This window comes from Drosophila tropicalis, unplaced genomic scaffold, assembly GCF_018151085.1.
Source record: "Drosophila tropicalis isolate 14030-0801.00 unplaced genomic scaffold, ASM1815108v1 contig_3, whole genome shotgun sequence".
Taxonomy (NCBI): Eukaryota; Metazoa; Arthropoda; class Insecta; order Diptera; family Drosophilidae; genus Drosophila; species Drosophila tropicalis.
In genome coordinates this window covers 139868-160584 of record NW_027172753.1, presented here as the reverse complement: position 1 = coordinate 160584, position 20717 = coordinate 139868, and the positions used below count along the sequence as shown (strand labels likewise).

At 34.3% G+C, this 20717-nt stretch overlaps 1 protein-coding gene across 1 annotated transcript; it reads right to left on the bottom strand.

Moving 5' to 3' along the window:
* Positions 1 to 2448: 2448 nt before the first annotated feature.
* LOC137572295 (uncharacterized) lies at positions 2449 to 3676 on the bottom strand. The gene is given in 3 exon segments (XM_068284041.1): positions 2449 to 3127; positions 3193 to 3281; positions 3283 to 3676. Coding segments are annotated over 3 exon segments (1032 nt in total). The 5' UTR covers positions 3621 to 3676; the 3' UTR covers positions 2449 to 2522.
* Between the last annotated feature and the right edge of the window lie 17041 nt (positions 3677 to 20717).

Below are 20717 nucleotides of genomic sequence, written 5' to 3'. Positions count from 1 at the left end.
CCCAAATATATATATAGATATGTCATCAAATTGTTATCAGGACTTTGTTTTCCACTGGCAACATGATGCAAGTCTTTTTTTTTATGGAATTAAGATATTTATTTATATAATATGTATGTTTCCCATTTGTCTAAATTATTTTTGATTTTTCTGATAACAGAACAATTTTGTGAAACCTTGACAATTTCGTATCAAAACGGAAAGGGGGGATGGATGACCAGTGCCCAATAACACAAATTTCATTTTTGAAGATTTCCATTTCTATAGACAACTTTTTAATAATAACAGTAGATGACTTAGAAAAAAAAAACAATATTCCCAAAATTTAAATGTAGTTTTTTGTTAACTAACCCCGGAATATTTTTTTGTTTAAATAATTAAATATGATGGATGTGTACCAGACAGGCCGAAACGAGATTTATAACTTCTGCTTTGAGGTTCAGAAAACCAAATACCAAAACTTTTTATAATAGCTGTTCAGAAAGATTTATCAATAATTTTTGAAGTTTTAAGTCGTGACATTCGATTTAAAAACTGCAATTACGAGAAAAATCACTCAAAATGTTTTTGATAATCCAACGAGATATTCTTAAAAAATTTAACTGATGCTTTAAAAAGCCCGCAAAAGAGGGCTGTGTACCATTTTACCACCCATATGGCCCAATCTGAGTTAGGGGGCACTTAAAATTTTGTTGCACAGTGTTAATATTCGTTTGCTTCGGAGTTAAACTTGGCCACCCGCTGTTAATAAGCTTCAAGTGAGCTTCATAGCTGTTGTTGGGGATCATCGCACACGCTTGAACAAAAGCTCTTTTTTTACTTTAAGGTGTTCATCGTATGTGATTGTGCGTGTGTGTGGGTGTGTGTGCTTGTGTATTGCTGTTGTTGTAGATGTTGCTATGGAGCTTGTCCAGCAACAAGCAGTTGCAACATTTTGATAGAGCAAAAATACAGAATAATTGCTTTATTAAAAGATTATGTGATAAATGGGTATGACAATATCTGTTTAAATAGATACAAGACAAATTTTTAAAGCGTGCCTATATATACATATATACAAATATATACATATTACTTACATACATACATATATATACATCTCTTCATGAGCACATTTTTAGATCGTTTGGACACGCTTTGTATGCATTATATGTATGTGTTAACTTCCTTAACATAACTAGGTTATCTCTTAATATCTAATTGCTAAGTTTTTTAACTTTTATGATATTTCAGATGGCAAAAAAATGTTTGGGAACTTGGTAACTTGACATACAAAGTTTGAATTTTCAATTTGAAAAAGTTTGATCCAAATATTGTTTTGGGTTTTTTTGCCTTTTACTTTCTACACAACATTGGAAATGGTAATTAAAAGTTGCCAAATAACAATTTCCATCAACATCTATCGTTATGTCTGAAGAAGATTTCGGTTTTGAAACTATCAACATTAAAGGCATCGAATTTGGTATTTAGATTCGTTATCCTAGTCTTAACCCTTTGTTACCCACATGGGTCTGGCCAGACCTTTTTGGAAACGACTTTGGCAGCGATTTTAACATTTTTCTACTAAAGTTATTGACTATTACTCTCTTGTAGCTTACTAAAATGAAATTAATTTAATTATCCATAGATTAAAAGAAAAGAATGTAAATTAGAATTTAAAAAATACAGACTTCATGTAGTTTTGTTTTCTTCTTACTGTTTCCACAACAGGTATTTAGGTGTTTAAAAGCTTTTTAAGTTGTTCGGCAAAAGAAGTTTATTTAATTCTAAAATGAGATATTGTCGATTCGAATTGGTTAACTATTGAAAGTCTTAGGTAAATAAGTAACCGTAAGCCAACTTCCTTGGCTAAAATTACTTGTAGGTATTACCCAAACTAATGAGATACGAAAATATTTAAAAATATACCCATATGATGCTTTAAAATTAATCCTCATTTGTCATATTTTGGATTACAAACATATAGAAATGGCCAGATCCCAAGTGAGCAAGGTTTTGTTTTAAAAATAATATAGAACGGAGAGTTAAATTTTAAAAAGAAAGGAAAGGATCTTAGAGAACTAAATATAAACTTTATAAACTTATTTTCTATTTAATATAGGTTGCAGGGTATACTAAAGTCTTTTCAACCTTATCATTCCTTCACTTTAAAAGTAAGTAAAGTGTTTTACCCAATATTTGGATTTAAGTCGACAAAACGATTGATAAACCTTCTGTTAAGGAAGATGCTTTTGTCTTCAAGACCACTCAAAGTTCAGCTGTTACATTTTGGCCGACATGAAGTTAGTTCTTACCATTTCCACCAACTCTTCTGTTGTTGTCTATAAAAAAGTGAAAAGTTCTAATGTTGCCAGAAGCCGAATATTGATAAATATTAATGATAAAATTCCATAAACTTATATTCATTTCAGTTATTTACTGTATACCGTATAGTTGAGAGAATTCAAATTTGTGATTTTAGCATAAATATGTATAAGTTTTATTTCATACTCTTATTGCTAGTAGATAAGGTAATTCTAGATTTAAGCATTAACATTCGCATGGGCAGCTCTGCCAGCAACATAACTGGCAATAAGGGCAGCATTTATATCCGTTTCTGCATACGCATCCGTAACATTCTCCTCAGCATCTGGACTACCAATATCGCCTGCAACAATTGGTGGCTCAGTAGATGTTGTGCTAATGCCAGCTTCGATAAGATTTGGATCAGGAGCAGGAAAGCAAACAATACGTTCCACTTCTCGCGTTTCTTCAGGATTTTCAGGACTTGTTTCATTTAGCATAATTGGGAAACATATGATGCTACCAGGACCAGGCGCTTCATCGCCATTTTCTCTTGGTGGTTCCGGTGTGACTTCATCTTCAGTGTCCGACTCACTTGACATGGACAAACTATGCTCTTCCGATAAAGGATTCGAGGGTACTACAGCAACCGCTTCATCAGGAATAGAAGATTCATTTTGGATAGCTCCGTTCTCAATGATTATAATATCCCGTTCGTTATTGGATTGAGTTTGAGCTGGTGGTTGACTTTCTCGATTTCTATGGTAGACATGATGGCGACGTCCGTAAAGTAGATTATTCATCATATGAGCAGTCAACATGCCAGTGACGAAATCTCCGGAGCCTGTGCCGTCGGCGAAAGGTGATCATTTTGATCAACAATAATACTAAAAAGTGTTTTTCACTTACCTGATCCACGAGACATAGGCATTGCTGGTGGTTGGGCATAGAATATAGCGCCAGCAGGCAATGCCTGGGGATTGGAATAGTATGTTCCCCCCCATTCCTGCCTGACCACCGTAGCCTGTAAATCCTGTCGGCATTTGTTGACGCGGATAGCTTGGTACTTGGGGTTTTGGTTTGATCATTGGTTTCGGCGGTGCTGGTGGAGGAGGTGGTTTCGGTATAGACATGGACGTCTGCATTGGTTCACCGCTCACTACACGTCTACCACTGCCCGATGACGAGGGCTTCTTGTATTTGCGCCAACCGCCAAAGAGACCACCAAATGAGCCTCCACCTCGACCGCGACCGCCACGGGCCACACAAGGTGGCACCAACACAGCCACCCAGGTGGCAATGAACAGAAGAATAAGCAATTTGTGATTGAAATTCATGTCGAGTGAAAAATACCTCAACTCAACTCAACTGCACACGACAATGGACACGGCCTAACTGGTGGTTTCGGGACAAATGTATGCGGCGTATATATGTATCTATCAGTGGGAGGAAAGTCATGCTCATACCCTACCCTGAAAATTGCTGAGTTTTTGAGTTCGTCTATTTTACACATGTTTATTTCACAAGGATCATGGGCGAGATGCATTTATTGAGATTCTTTCGGTAATTGAAATCCTTTTTTTGTGTGGACTTGATGTCTTTAGTTCATAATCAAATTTCAAACATTTTAATATTAAAACTTTGAGTGAAGCTGTGATTTTGAATGATTCGAAATTGTTAGTTATCTGGTTGAAACCCCTTCATTTAAGTTTAAAATAACCTTAACTTAAAGTTTCCAACAACTCTTTAAGCGCTAATCACAACTAATGAAAATTGAGATATCTTACCGAATCGATTGCAAATTGAGTTTAAGAAGTGTTTGATTTCCAGCAGGTTGGAAATTTCTCGTATTTCCCTTTCCTCCATTTATGCATCAGGGGATTTGTGTAATGGCTTATGTCCGATCAAATGTCAAAACGATACAGACAAGAACACATTTATTTATCGCATAAATTTTTTGTTTTTGTCAACATTTGAGTGACTGAAATTCATACGATATCATGCACGTACGCTACATAAGTAAGCGACCTCCCTCCCACCGCCCTCCCGACGCATATATCATGTTGAAAATTGAATGAGTGTCGACTGTGTAATAATTCAATTGCCGCTAATTGAGTCGTACTCAAATATCTGGGATTTTCTTGCAAAATGCAAACGAGAATGAAAACAAGAAAAAGACTATGTTCAGATACCATGTTTGTATCTTTACACATCAGAGCGCCAATTTGCCAAATGTGTCGCATCAAATTTCATAAAAAAAAAATAAAAATAAAAAACATTTTGCAATTCGCATGTGTAAACTGTAAGATAGAAAAAGACAGAGTGAAAGATAAAGATACTCACTTATATGCAATTGCTGAGGAGCCTTCATTTTGGCACAAACGATACTGCTACTGACCCATTTTCAAGGAGGTGGCTAAACAATTTAGAATTAAAATGCATTTTTATCTGCACCTTGGAGTCAGTTTACTCAAATGTTGAGGTCATTAGAATCTAACATTATATTATCATACGTATGTATGTACAGTCTTTCTGCCATAATAGATGTGTGAAAAATATGAAGCTGGACTTATGAAAGGATCGAATCGGACTTAATCCTTAGCATTTTACAATGTCGTTCAGCTTTAAGACTGCTTTGAAGTTTTTTGAGCCAATAATTCTATAACACTTTTATCAAAAATTCATAAAATTGTTTATTTAAAGAAAAAAAAAAACAAGGATAATGTTCAAAACCTTAAAACACGTCATGAAGATAATTTTTGATAGTTTTTTTTCCCCCAATTCAACGAGTGAGCCTTAAAAGTCGAAGTCATCAAATAAATCACTTAAAACTGGAGCTCGGAGTTTATTGATGTAGCTCTTCTTTTGTGTATGGGAGAGAGTTAGTAATAATTGCCAACAAAATTCACTGAATTCTTTTAAATATTTCGTTTTGATTTTTTTCTGCCAAAATAAGTGCTATGGAAACTTCATGAAATACATTTTACATGGGACTTTTGACACTTTCAAGGCGAATGGACACAATCCATGTACGGACACAGGTTTCATTCAGTAACGTGACTAAGCAAATAGGCTTTAACTATAAAGATATACGATATACGAATAGTTTGAAAAGCTTCAATAGTGGTAGAAGGCTGGGAACTTTATCATTTCTTTCAACTATGTGGACTATCTGAAGATAGCTTTCAGTTACTTTCATTTGAATTGGGGCAATTACTATGCCTTGATGTATGTGCTTCTATTATTCAGCAATTGCTGTATTGTAAACATGATAACGAAATATTTGTGAGTATTTTTTGCCAGTAGCCGAATTTGAAGATCTTTTCTTGATTCTTGATGCTGCTTTATGAATAGTATGCCTCTGACATCTTGTGGCTTCAGATATGTTTCCTTTGAGATTTTGTTCAGTTTGCCATATAATATGAAAAGTCGGATATCGTGTATGTGGGATTTGAAGCTGATGGCATCCTTGCAGTTTTCTCACCTAATAGGCGACATAATGAAATACTTTGTTGTGGGAATTTTTGACCTCTTGGTCAATGGATATCGTGCAGACGGCGCTTGGTGGTTTGATTTGAGCTTTATATGGCTGGGGCTAGCCGCCTTGATCATGGCCACAAGTAGGAGGTGTGATATGTATCGATCAAATCAAACAGATATTAAGTTCATACAGCATCGTTTCGCAGTTTGGATAAATGTTTTGTTAATAGTTCTTGGTCTGGTGATTGTTATCTCGCACCTTAAGCGACAGTTTGAAACAGCACCCAGTAAGATAAATAATTTTTTCAGTACTCAGAAACAAAGAAAACTAAGCATAGTTGGATTATGGTGGAGGGCAGTTAGTGGCTCAGCCAATATGAAAGATGAGCATAATTTTGTGAAAATTATGTTTCTGTCTTTTTATTTTATTGCCGCTTATCACATGTATTAATGTGACGTGCCAAAATCATCCATTGAAGGGCGAGAACAAATCTATCGTTGTTTTCAGTTCCCTCTGCTTTCCATTCATTTGTATACTCTTAAACTTGGTTGGCCGGCATACTAATTAGTTCGATTGCAATGTAATATATGATTGATGAAATTGATAATGTAACCTGGCAGTAACTGAGTTGATACTTCTGCTTTTCAGTTTGGGTGATGTAGTTTGTGAGATTGTCGTATTGAAATTCCTCATCCGAAAAAAAGTGAATGGTCACATATACTATATATTTGTCATTGTCACGTTTATGCACAATTGCTATAGTCGAGAGAATTTCGTAACTACACCTGTACCTAAGGAAAAGCATAAACAAGTCGTTTCATCTAAATATATATGTTCGTAGGGAGGTATTCTGATATAAATCAAATTCAATTTCTATTGATAAGTCCTTCTTTTTTAAAGAACAAGGCAAAGAAGAATACAAAACTTTTGCTGTTAACATCTCGTTGAAATTTAAGACCCCGAGTCTTCTTTTCTAGTCTTCTTCCAAATACAAGTCCCTTAAAAACAAACTGTAATGTAATTTAGCTCATTATTTACGATATCGGATTCAACGTTGCTTTCACGTCTATTTTCCTCATATTTGATTAAATTAGTTAAAAACTATAAACACAGAATGGCATGTAAAATGACAGTAGTGACAAGATTATTAAATATTATTTTTTGAGAATTTGCTCGTTTCTAGGTTTATTATTTTAACTTAATCAAAATCAAAAATCAATTGCAGACTTCCACACTTTGTTCAACATTTACGTAACAACTAACTTTTAAATGTTTACATACTGGTCAAATGAAAATTTCAAGTAGTTCAACATGAAAACTGTTGTAATACTTATAGGTTTAAACAGTTTAGTTGTTAAATCGTGTTGGCTAAGCTTTTATTCAAATTTGAGTCAAAAGATTATGATATGCCAAGCCTTCGCTTCATATAGTTGCAATTCCCAACTAGTTATATTGTTGAAAACTTGATAAGAACATTTCGAGTCCTGGAGTGCTTAGTGATAGAACTTAATCGTTCTCACCTTTTTGTGTTGCCTTTGAAAAATTCGTTTTGAAAATTGACCTCGAGGCGCCTTAAATGCAAGGTATGAACAAAGAAAACTTGTAGTCTACAGAAACTTGTAGTATTTTGCTATTTTGGATATTATTTTCTAGTTTTCAATATATGACAACTTTGATTTTATGTTATATATTATAGCAATGGATGTTTTTCTTCAATTGGCTAACCCATTTGCCACATTGGCAAACACAGAGGAGCCAAATGACTAAAACCACTTTGCCTCATCAATTTTCAAAAGCGGCGACATCGTTAAAAGCGGATATTGACCTTAGCCAAACAATCATTTTTGGGCCATTTTGAGAGCCATTTATAATGAAATATAGATGTTGTATTGACCCAAAAAATAATATAAGTTATACTATGTCATTTATAATAGCACAATATTAGCACCGATTGAGATGGGAAGCAGAGTGAATGGTGAAACTGACAAACCAAAGCGCAAAACTTGTAAAATATTTACGAGCTCAAGTAAGCTTCAAGTAAGGAATGAAGGAAAAAGAGGAAAAAAGGAGGTAGAAGAAAATAAAAGTAAAATAAAACTGAAGTAAAGAAAGCATAAAATGTAACTACTTTGTGGCTTAGGTGTAAAAAGCAAGAGAAACTTCTGAAAGGAAAGCAGACAAAATGGTTTCCTTTGCTTTGTTAGAGATGGTATTCAGTTTGCCTTAGTTTTTCACCATGAAAATAGTATTAATATTATTATTTCTAGAGGTCAAAGGATTGTAAAATTATCATTTAAGAGTCTTAAAATTGGCCGAAATGCCAACTTTGTGTTTTATTTTGTAGCCATAAGGGCATCCTGTAAATACAAACACAATAAAAAAGAAATATATTTGTTAGTTAAATTATTAAATTAAATTATTTTCAGCCTCCAGTTAGCATCACACGCTCCCATCTCTAGGAAAACGCAGAAACAGAAAGACTAGCCTACTTTTAGGCATAGGTGACATAGTATCTTTCCGTGTGTCTCTCATGTACATATATATGCATATGTATGTGTATGTATATGTGTGGGTGGATGGGTGTTTGTATGCCCTGGCGTATACGTATTGTGATTGTGTAATATAAAAAATATCCAGCTGACATTTTGTGTCAAGCACCTTTTTTCATTTTGGCACTCGGAGGTCCGTGTCGACGGGTTCTCCTGGTTGCCTGGTTGGTTGGTGGCTGACTGGTCGGTTGGTTGGTCGGTTCCTTGCTGCTTGAGTGATGACAAATTACATTTGTCAGATTTATGACCAATTATGAGCGTGTTATATATCACAGCAAAGGCAAAGGCAAACGAAAACGAAAACGCAAACGCCGTGAGGCACCTTAATGGCAAGCGCAATGAATAAGTCGCTATCGTTTGTTTGTGGCCATATAAATATGGGGAAGGGGGACATCCAAGTATGTATAAATGTATGTACGTAGTACGTATGCCACTGAATGTCGTCTATGGGGGGTGTGAGGAGGTAATGCCAGCACGTTTATAATGCTTTCTAGTACAATATCGCATTTCGCACATTTTCTCGCGCCTTCGTCTTTGGATTTCTTCAGACATTTTTCTGTGTTTTGAGAAATGTCCTATTTTTTTGTTTTATTTTATTTTTTTTTGGGCACACGCATGGCCTGACAAATGGCCAAAATACTCATATCATATGGGTCTGCATTTCGCACTTTCTCGTCTTTATATTATTTATGCTGTTAATGCGTTGAAAATAGCTGAAATTGCTTTTATTATACGCGCAGTTAAACTTCAATTATGACCGCCTAATCATAATGCATGACCCCAAAAAATATATAGTCCATCCTTTCAGTCAAAAGACCTTGTACTTATATAGAAGTAGAAATGTTTTAGAAGAATATACGGTTTACTCTCCCTGCTTGGATTGCGATTGTCTTCTTAGACCCATTATCATAAATCATATCAGAGAGTTTCCAGATTTGACTTCACAATCATAGCAGGGAATTATTGGATAGTTTCTTTGAAGAAAGTATGTAAAACCAGCAACAATTCAACTTTAAAATTGTCTTAAATATTAAGTGAACCTTGTGTACCTAATTAAGAAAAAAAATAATTTGGCGGTGGAGCACGATAGCAGGCAATCTTCTTTACATTAATCAATCCAGAAGATGACCTTTGGGGTCTTGGGGATAATATATAACTCCTGCTGGGATATCAGCTCCAGCTTCTTCATCTACGTATCTTCTATAACTATATGATATAGTGGTCCATCCTGATGATTTAAATACATTATCTTACCGGGGTGATAAGTAGCTCGAATATCTTCCCAATTGCTCTTTAGATGTCTGAGTTCAACGCATAAGCACCGACGGATGGACGGACAGACGGACATGGCTATATCGACTCAGCTTCCCATGCTGATCAAGAATATATTTACTTTATGGGGTCAGAAACGTCTGCTTTTGTGAGTTACAAACATCTGACAAATTTTATAATACCCTCTGTAAAGATATAACAACTATTTTTCTGAAGTGGCCACGTTCACCTATAGACGTTAAACATATGATGTTTTTGTCGTGTGTCCAACATGTAGGCCTAGTATTTAAAATTTAATTATGTTTTCTAAAAACAATAAAAAGTATGAATGTCTTGAAAAAACAAATTTTTAAGTCATTTTCATGTCTTAAATAATATATTAAACAATGACAGCCCTACCAAATCCAATCAACTTTGTTCGAATAACTTGAAGTTCTCGGAACGAATTGCATTTCGCGCAGATTTCTGAAGGACACCTGATAGTGTGACTTTGAATAATTTAAAGGCTAGAATACTATAATTAGATTCGTATTAATGTATATTCATTTTAGTCTGTGGGATTTTTAAGCAACTGGGACTAAAGGCTTTTAGTCTAAATGATATGAAACAAATTTTTTGGGCATTGCCTTGGCTTTTTTTTCGCATATGTGTATGTGTGTGTGTATATCATTCCACTGCCAATTCTTAATTCTAACCACTTCCTCTAGCCGCACCAACAAACAACCTCAGTAAGGACAATTCTAAATCATTTTCTCTTCACGTAAAACAAAATGCAAAAACAAGGAAAAACAAAAAACAAAGAAATGAAACTCTCATAAAATACTTTTGCGCCCCAAGTGCGCCAAATTAAAATCGAAAAGCATAAATTATCACGAAATGGTGGGGGCAGGGCCATGGAGTGAGTAGGCGTGACAGTAGGCAGCAGCTGTAAGTCGAGTCGAGACCGAAAGAGAGAAACATTTTATGCCTGATTTTACAATTCAATCAGTTTCAATTTCCACCTGTCGAAATACATTTCCGTTTTACAGTTTATTTACGCAGCTGAACAGCAACAGCGGTTGCTCGTAATTTTTTAATTTCGACTTTTGAATTTCAAAATTCAATTAGTTTTGCTTTTTTTTTTTGGTTTTGGATTTGCCTGTCTTTTTTCAAAATGAAATACAGAATGGGGACAGGAAGGAAGGCATAAATGTGACTGTCTCTATCTGACACGCTTCTAGATTTATGCTTTTTGGTTGATTTTAATCAAAAACCACTGAAACCAAAACCGAAAACGAAAGCGAGTTTCAAATAGTTTTCTAAAAACGAATTTTCAATGTCCTTGCTCGAGACGAAAGTGAATACAAACTTAGACTTTTTACAATATGAAGAGAATCTCATAGAAAAGGATGTCAATTCCAGCTCACTTCTGCAAACCTATTATCCTTTTCATAAAAAGGTTACCCAACACTTTAACAGTTGAATAGATCCCTTAATAAAAACGATTAACGGAAAAATTCGTCAAAAAAGACATTTATGATCTATGATTTTACATGATAATGTCAGACAAAAACATTCGGTTGAAGTTTATTTTCACTACTCAAGCCCAAAACAGATTCTGACGCCATTTCGTTTAGTCCAAATTCAAGAATGAAAAACACAGTCCTTAAAACATTCTATACTTAACAGAAAATATGAAAATTTTATCGAAATAAATTAGTTCTTGAGTTTAAGTTTAAGTTCTTTCATATTATTTGAATAGCAATGAAAAATATATACTTAACCATCGGATTTTGCTATTCATGCACTTATTTTTCAATGGAAAAACAATTGACTTGCAGCCAATTAGTAAAAGGCAAGTGAGAGAGATAAAAGAAAAATTGTAAAACTCATACAATTTGAGTCGTTTTTCCCATTCAGCGAATTGACGCTATCTCATTGCCAGCCGGACTGCCTGCCAGTTGACTGTCCATCTATCTATCAATTTTTCAACCGAACACATATGCGCGCACATGCAACTGTTGCTGCTGGCAACCAGCAACAGCAAAAGCAACAACAACAAACAGCAGCATCAACAACAGCAACACTTCCAACAAAGCCATAAGCTGCTCCCAGTTTTCCACACAACCAGTCACACAGAGATAGCCAAAGGGTTGTTGCATGCAACACAGCGTGGCACCATCACCAACATCTGCTGCTGTAAAACCAGTTGTTGTTCTTGTTGCTGTAGTCCTCGTTGCTGTCGCAGTTGCAGTTGCTCCTGTTCCTGGTCCTGGTCTTGGTGCATGTCAATGGCAACAGCACATTACCGTTCTGTAGTTTTTCATGCATTCATTTTGACGGAAAATATTGCCCAGTACTGAACACACTGCTTCCAATCCGCGGCTATGGATTACACACACTGATTGTAATCTGAAAAGAAAAGGCTACCTATTATAGGGGTCCAGTGTTATTTATCTAGCTAAAATATATGAAAAAGAAGTTTCAAAATTTTCTTATCTGCTTGAAGGGTATAAAATTCCATCTAATAACTCAAAGGATGTGTAAAATTTCTATGTCTACTCACTTAATAAACCTTGACAAATCTGTAAGATAATATCGCTTGAAATACATAACATTAACTTAGCTTCAACTTAGCTTTGAATAGCAAAACGATTAACTTTTTGTTCAGATTTAAAAATACATACTGAAATGATGTCGATTTGCTTTGAAAACAACTTGGAAAAGAAAGAAAGAAACAATAATATTTTCTAGGTAGCAATACAGGACGTTAACTTGTGATTGTCGTGACTTTAGTCAAGCAGATCCTTAGTTCATTAAGACATTGTAAAAAAATCATGCAAGGATGCAGATCAAATATATGTTGAACCAGTGTGACACTTGATCATCGGTCTGGTTTAACTGATAAATAAGAGAAGGAAGTATCAAACTGTTGCTACTGTTTGCCTGCCTCCGGTGCTGCCACTTGACAATAATGATGACAACGACGATGGTGAGGATGACGATGATGATGATGGTGATGATGATGATGATGCGGATAGTCGGCATGTAACTCGACCTCAGGTCAAATGCAACAAGATGCACGAACGTACAGTGAGTGGGGAACTGTATGTTTGAGTCGCGTTGCCGTTGTATGTGAAATTTTTCTTCAATTAGCTTATTTTCACACCAATGATTTTGATTTCAGGTCCAGTGAAGAGGCCGAACTGACCATAGCCCTACCATACTGTTGGGACCAGCCTGTTAACGACCAGGCTGCCAAGCTACGCCTTTTCCTGTGCTTCCAACTCACCCTCTCTGTGTATATGTGTGTGTGTGTGTATGAGTGTGGCAATTAAGGCAACTGCGTAATTGTTGCCACATGCACATGATGGTCCAGTGAATGATGCTATACCAAACCAGCAATAAAAACAACAACATCAACTATCTTTTCATTGAACCATATTGTTGTTCGATGCGCCAATTTTTGATTGCCCTTCTCTTCTGAATAAAAAAAAAAAAAATGAATGAATGAGTCATTGAAGTAAATGTGGAGGCAGATCATTTTTTTTTTTTTTCTGGTTTTTGCCCTCATATTGCCAGCAAAGCGAAATCAGAGCCAGTCAGGTAACTGCCATAACATTACCGTTAGTTTGCTACGGCCACGTAAAACAGAGCAAAATGAATTGGATTTGTCATCATAGAAAAAGAGAAATTTATATAAGCAAGTAAAGTGGGTACATAAGTATACCAGAATGAGGCAAAGCAAAAGCGCAGAGCCCAGTCAAGCAGAGAGGCAGAGCATTTCGAAAAAACCGAAATAAGCATGCGATACACGTGCTTAGACAATTTGTCACATGAGCCTCTAAAATATGCCCAAGGGTGTTTTGGGTGGGTGGCGCCTAGAAGAGGCTGAGCAACAAAAAAAAACAGATCCCCCTAGACCGTCCTCCTACCAGTACTACCACTACTACTGTTCCCACCTATTTGGGAGCTCCACATGACCAAAGTGAAAAAACATTAGCTGTACACTCACACACACACACACACTCCCACAATCAGGAGTAAACATGTAGCCATATATTAGTTTGACGGTTTCCAAAATCAGTTTCTCTCTGATTTTATCAACAGAATAAGTTATTTACATATATCACAAACATAAAACGTATATAGTTTACCGATGATTGTATTTATGTATATTGCAATTTTCTATACAGAGTTTTTTTTATCCTTTATGCAACTTGGATTTCCATACAAACATCAAAACGTTACCCATCATTAATTGGCTTTATCCTGTATGTGTCCATTTTTAAATATTTTGTGTCTATATTATTTGAAAATTAAATAATATTGTTTTATTTAACTTAGGCGTCTTGAAATCAACAAAAAAGGAACACATTTAAGATGAATCCTTATTCCTATTTGGAAATTATAGTATTTATTCTTTAAATGAATCCCACATTTAAAAAAAACCGTAATTTATTAGTAAGCTGTGTAATTCTTTCGTCTTTTTTTTTTTTTTTAAATCGGAGAAACAATGAAAACGTTTACTTTTAAAATTAATTAAAATTAGTTTTTAAGAAATGTTGGCTTACATTAATAACTAAAGAATATCTCGTATAAAAATATGGGTACAAAAATAATTTTTTGTCTTTAAAAAATTAATTTATTGCAATACGAAAGATATTTAATACATGTAAAAAGTCTAAACTTAATCGAATTAAAATTAAAATAAGTTTGAAAAGGAATGGTAAGAAAATTGTTAATTAATTTAAATTTAATTTTTTTGTTTCACGAGATTTGATATTCATGTGAAAATTAATCCTTAATCAGATCCTAAAAACTCTTAGATTAGATTAATGCGAAACTTTCAACAAAACCAAAGGAGGAGATGCCGATGTTAATATACTGTATGTTTATATGATAGCTTTATACATAGCTATAGGTTTTCCAAATTTGAGAAAATTTCAGAATTAAAGACTATTATGCTGTTAAGTTAATGACATTCTTTATTCAAAATCAAAATAGTTATATGTATATTTTCGACCGATCATTCCTCATTCGTCATTAATATTGAAAAAAATTAATAATGTTGATAAAAGTTACTGTAGGAGCTGTATGATTTAGTTTTCCGATCCAGTGTCTAGACTTTAAAAGCCTTTAAGGCTTAGGAGGAGGATGAACATGGCTATATTAGACCGTATTGTTGTCTTCATTAAGAGTATACTTACACGTAAGCTTGTTGTGGTCGGAAATGCTTTTTATGGCGCTTACACACTTGGGACCAAAAATTTATATATTTCTTTTTTCAGGGATATACAGAGGTATTGTAAAATTTGGTTTCATCTATAATCTACATTCTATATATAAAGCCCAAAAAGTTTGAACACTCTTTAATTTCTTAAAAAAAAGTGCCTTAAACAAATTGAACACTTTTTCTGACAAAATTTAAGAGAATACGTTGCGCGGAACTTGGAACCAGAGTGAATACATATTCATATGGCAGGCGTAGCTTAGCGTTAAGAAAAATATGAAGTCTGGCTAAGATTAGATGATTTTTCAAGATAAACGTAACGAAAGTTGTTGGCGGGAAGGAAAAACCATCTATGAGCCTTGAGACAAGACGTGTCTGTGTGTGTACATGTGTGTGTGAGAATGGGGACTAAGTGCAATATAAAGCCATCAATAAAAATGTCTATTCCGTGTGTATGGGTTGCTAAGAAATCGTTGAACTTTTTTGGTTTTGGTTTCTAATTTTTTGTATATTTAATTCTTATTTTAACAGCTGTTTTGTTGTATTTGTTGTTGTTTATGTTTTGTTTTGTTTTTTTGCAAAATAACGTACAAACATATATGCAGACATAATTTAATTTCACATGGCGGTAAACTTTTTGCCTTCTCGCATTTTAAGTTATGTAGATTATAATTAGAAAAGTTTTTTGTCCAGGAGTGTTTTTTTCCACGGCGAAGGCGGTGGCGAAGTTGAAGGAAGTTTGGTTTTCACTAAGGTAGAGACTGAAAACAAAAACTTTCCATACCAACCAACCGACACCGAAACACGTCTCCGCCATAAAGTCATAAAATTATAGGTAAACGTTTACGTGTATTTGTTTAGACGACAACGACAACGACGACGGCTGAGAGATGATGAGGATGAGAGTGGATGGTATCTAGCGTATCCACCTTTTTGGGATTTTCGACTAAGGGCAATTTGCATAGCCCACTAATTAATTACCACAGAATTTAAAAGGTTCTCCCAGCCCCAGTCCAACCCAATGGCATGCCTCCAATTTTCCCCCTCACCCGACGATTGCCTGGCATCGCATCGCATTACCTCGCAACAGCGAAAGGCACAAAACAAAATTCGCAATAAGAAATAAGAATTATATAAATGGAGCGCAATATGAAACTAATCACTTTTAATTGGTGCACAAAGCAAATTATGGAAATTATGGAGAGAAAAGGCAAAAACCCAGCAAATGAAACCTTTTTCGGTTCTCCCTCATATTTTCGTTGTTTTTTTTTCTCCAGTATTCTGTCTTGTTGTTGTTGGTCCTGAAATTACGGTCTGAAAGAAGTTATGTTGGGCTATTAAAATATTAAATTGTACTGGCTTCAAGAAGTTTCTCATTTTTATTCGTTTTTTTTTTCTTTCGTCATTGTCTGCGGAGAAAGTTTAAAGTCATAAAACTGATTTAGGGGATCGACAAACAAAGTGAATAAAATCATTTGGACTGAACCTAACTCTTTTGGTTCATTTAACAGAGAAACCAATAATAGTTGTTGGTGAAACTTTAACTTGAAGTTAAATGGATAGGCAAAATGAATGCCTTAAGTTAAGGTCCTTAACTTAAAACAAAAGAAATTTAGCTAGTGAATCGAAAGTACATGCTGGGAAGATAAAAACACTTGACAGCAAAATCAGTTTAGTTTAGTATAGCAAGCAATAAGTGAGTATTATAATCAGAATAACCACAAATTAATACTTTGATTAAAAAATTTGTTGCTAAGAAACTCTCCATCGAGATGGATCGTTTTAAAGTATATTTGTCAAGCACGGATTTAAGGGGGTGTCCGAGGGAATGAAAAGTACTACATTTACTGACGAAAATTTTGATATAGTTTATTATATTGACAAATTTTTTATGTTTTATTAAATATAAAATATTTATATTTTGCACCTAGCAAAAAGTGGCTAAAAGGGAGTTACCAAAGCTTACGATAATCATTTAAATACGATAGCCAGAAACGGATAAAGTAAAAAATACAATACAACAAAAACAGGGGTTTACTTCGACCGAGCCGATATTTGTATACCCTTGCAAGTTTTTGGCTAGTCTTTTATCAAAAGTGTCTAATATCTGCAATAGAACGGCCTACAATCTTATGTCAGTTTAGCAAATATTAATCGAACCCGGGTCCTCGTTGTTCAGTTGCCCAAAATACTGGGTCAATTAGACAACTCATCTACCGAGGACTTCATGTATATAATATAGTTGTCTAATTTTGATCAAATTCGGCAAACTCATTAAAACGTATACTATACTGACAAATATTAACTTTTATGACTTTGCCATTTGTATGGAGCTATATGAAATATTGGTCGGATTCGGCTAAGCTTTGAGATATACAAACCGTGCAGTATTCGCAAAATTTTAACTCTGTTCCGGTCTACGAGGAATTCGCGTCGATCCAGACGGACTGACGGACAGGCAAACGAACGGCCATGGTTATATGAAGTCGTATCGTCGTGTTGATCCAGAATATATATGCTTTTAATAACCGGTGATGCTTCGATTCGTATGAAAAAGTGTATCTGGGAAAAATTAATTTACCCTTTTTGCAAAGGTATAAAAAGGGATAAATCAGTTTAACTTTTTTACTGAGAACTTTTTACATTGATAATGAAAACAACAGATTTCAATTTTATTAGCCTAGTTGAAATATAGCAGGACAAAATTAGTCTTTTCTAAAATTTCTTCATTTCATAATAGTCTACAATAAAAATTTGTTCAGACTTTTACAGACTCTGAGATTGATGTACATACATATGTATATTAACATGGCTCTATCAGGGAGAACATCAAAATTATGAACATTTATCCACGATTTTTTTTTAATTTGTATTTCTATTATTGCAATCGGATAACGATTGTCCATTAAGCCATTAAGTCCATTTCCCTTTTAAATATAACTTTTACATTGCATATCTTGATTGAGGCACCCAAAATATTGATATTGACAATATATAATCTGTATCCGTTGTTACTCCTTTCTGCCTGTTAAATACATTTGTCATAACATAATAAAAATAATAATAAATAAAAAAACTTACTTACAGTAAAGGTACTGTACATCAATTTTAGTGTACTCATTAACTGTTGTTCAACTCTAGAGTGAGTTCACTTGCTGTCAATTCCTACAATTTTGTCAACAATCACTTACACGCATTCAAAACTGTACAGGAAAAATTTGTACACGTTTTTAGAATGAATGATTCAATTGTCCTTTTGGATGCATTCATGCAGATGTCTAGTCTAAGTGCTTATTTTAAAAAATTAGCTTTAGCATGTCAAGTTTTCGATCCCATAAGAAAATTTAAAGCAAAAAGTATACTTTTGGAAAAATGCTATTTGTTTAAAAAATTTGTTTGTTTTTCTTTTTTAATTTTTTGTTTTTCTTTAAAAGGGTTAGGCATATTAAATGGAATTTTTAATACATGATATAAAGAAAAAAAGTTTTTAAGATTAAAATTTACATAATTAATAATTAATAACATTTGTCAATTAGACGCACAAGAGAAGCGAGAGTGAGTGAGTGACGAAGGGGGTGAGGGGGACAAGTCAACATATTTTGGTATGTTGTACTAGGTAATTTTTTATGCATGTCACAGAATTCTTTCTCATAAAGCGACAAAGGTAAAAATTCAAGCGAAATCCGAGTGAATTGGAGAATAATGAAGGCGGTGCCTATGGGGTGGGATGTTGGAGGCAGGTGGGGGCGATGCATGGGGCTATGAGGTGTACCTTGTCTACCCATTTACCCTAATAGATGGCAATCTTGTTGTGTGTCGTGTATCGTGATTGTTATGCTTGACTCGCACACACACGCACTGGCAGTCACTCACTCGGTCGTTCTCTTATTCTCTGCATACGATGCTGATGAAGATGCTGCCCCATGTATTGCCATTGCCTGAGTTGAGCTTGTGACATAATTGAAAGCGACATGGCGACCATGCCTGGAAGAGATGATTAGGTCGTCATTGGTGTGAGAAGGTAGGTGTACATTTAACTTTTCCTGTCTGCCCCTCTTTCTGTCTCTCTGCATGTCTGTCTGTCTGTCTGTCTGCCCGCCTTCCGATAGAAGATTATAATGTACGCATTGCTTAATTTGAATGGTGCGTGTGTCACCTGGCGAAATGAAATTAACGGCAGCTGCCGCTCTTGTCTGCTGCCACTTCAAGATACTCGTACACACATACATCTACACGACTTCCAAAAAAAAAAGCAAACAACAAAAGCGAGTAAAAATATATGTAGAGAATGTTAACGAAAATAATGAAATTAGCATAAATAAGCGCTGCTAATAGGATTTCGTTTGTAATTATTAAATTGCCAGGCATTCAAAAAATATTCGATAAAAGTTTTGGGCCCAAGTTTTGTTTCCTTTACCATGCATTTTATATACTCTCTGCGAATTTTTAATCACATTGATCACTTATGTATGTATGTACTTATACTATGGATGAAATATGGAAATCATAATAATTACACTCAAAGTTACTCAAGTACACCAAAGTCAAAATAATTAGCAAAGTATCGCTTAAAACTACAAAGAAATGATTATTTTGGATCTACTTTGATCACAAATATATTTCACTAGAGAATCAAAGTCACTGGAATTAAAAAACCAGGAACTTTTTTTATGATTAAAAACGAAAAAGTAGTTGATAATGATAAAACCAAGTGACAATATTTCAATCACATAATCGGAAACCTTGTCTCATTTGAAAAACAAGTGCATAACCAGTCTTCTTGATTGATTCTGAAGAAGTGTTTAATGGCCAAAAACTTGTTAGAAAGATCTTGGTGGAAATTGGCAGATTCCGGCTAAAGAAAATTATTACTCAACAATATTTTTCCATAAAAATAGTGTTATCCAAATAAGTCTGTAATATTCTAACACTTGCTGGCATATTTTGGTAACTAAAAAGACATTTGATCTTATGTAGGATATCTTAAAAAAAACTTATATATATGAGATAAAGAAGTATGATAACTTGATTAGTAAGCAACTAGCACTTGGCTTAATCTAAATACGAATACAAACTTCTGTAAAAGCTCTGCATGCCTTTCCTGTGAGGGCATAAAATGTTTAAGAACAAAGGAAATAATTTTAGTATAAGGTTTATTATAGTCAAAAATCGATTTCACATTATTCACTTTTATCAATGCAGCTGCTAATTTGCTTAAAAGCATAATTAACACATATCCACACACTCACACGTACACAGGAAGACACACAGATACTCACACATATAAATTCATACACGAGGACAAACAAATGTTTTGCCATTTTATAGCTGCACGTGAGTCGTAAAACATGTGAGGTGTAAAAAAGTGTAAAAAGGACGAAAAAGAACAAAAAAAGACATCACACGAAAGAACACAATGCGAAAATTGTGCAAAAAAATATTGTAAATCAGCGCAGACAACAACAACAACAACTACAAATGAACTACCATACAACCTGACCCACCGTCAAACCTGTCGTATGAGCAATGTACAGTTTTAATACCCTGTAACTAAAAGAATGTTACCTGTTTAGTTATCAAATTTAATGCATTCAACCAAATTTAGTAGCACATTTTATAACTAATATGTAGGTATTAAAAATCACCAAACAAAATCACACTAAAATTTTGAGAAAATCGACTTCTTTTTTAGGATAAGAGACTGTACCTTTTGAGTTCTTCAATAGACATCTTTATCATTAATACACCTCTATGGAAATAAGATAATTTTTTTATTTTTATTGCGTATTTTTATAATTTTGAATAAAACTGTTTTAAAAAAGTACTTAAAGACTTTGGAAATATGCGCCCTGAGGACAGTTTTCTTTTTTTGGTACTTCCTTTTTTCAGTTACATTTTCTTTAGTAATTACTATATACTA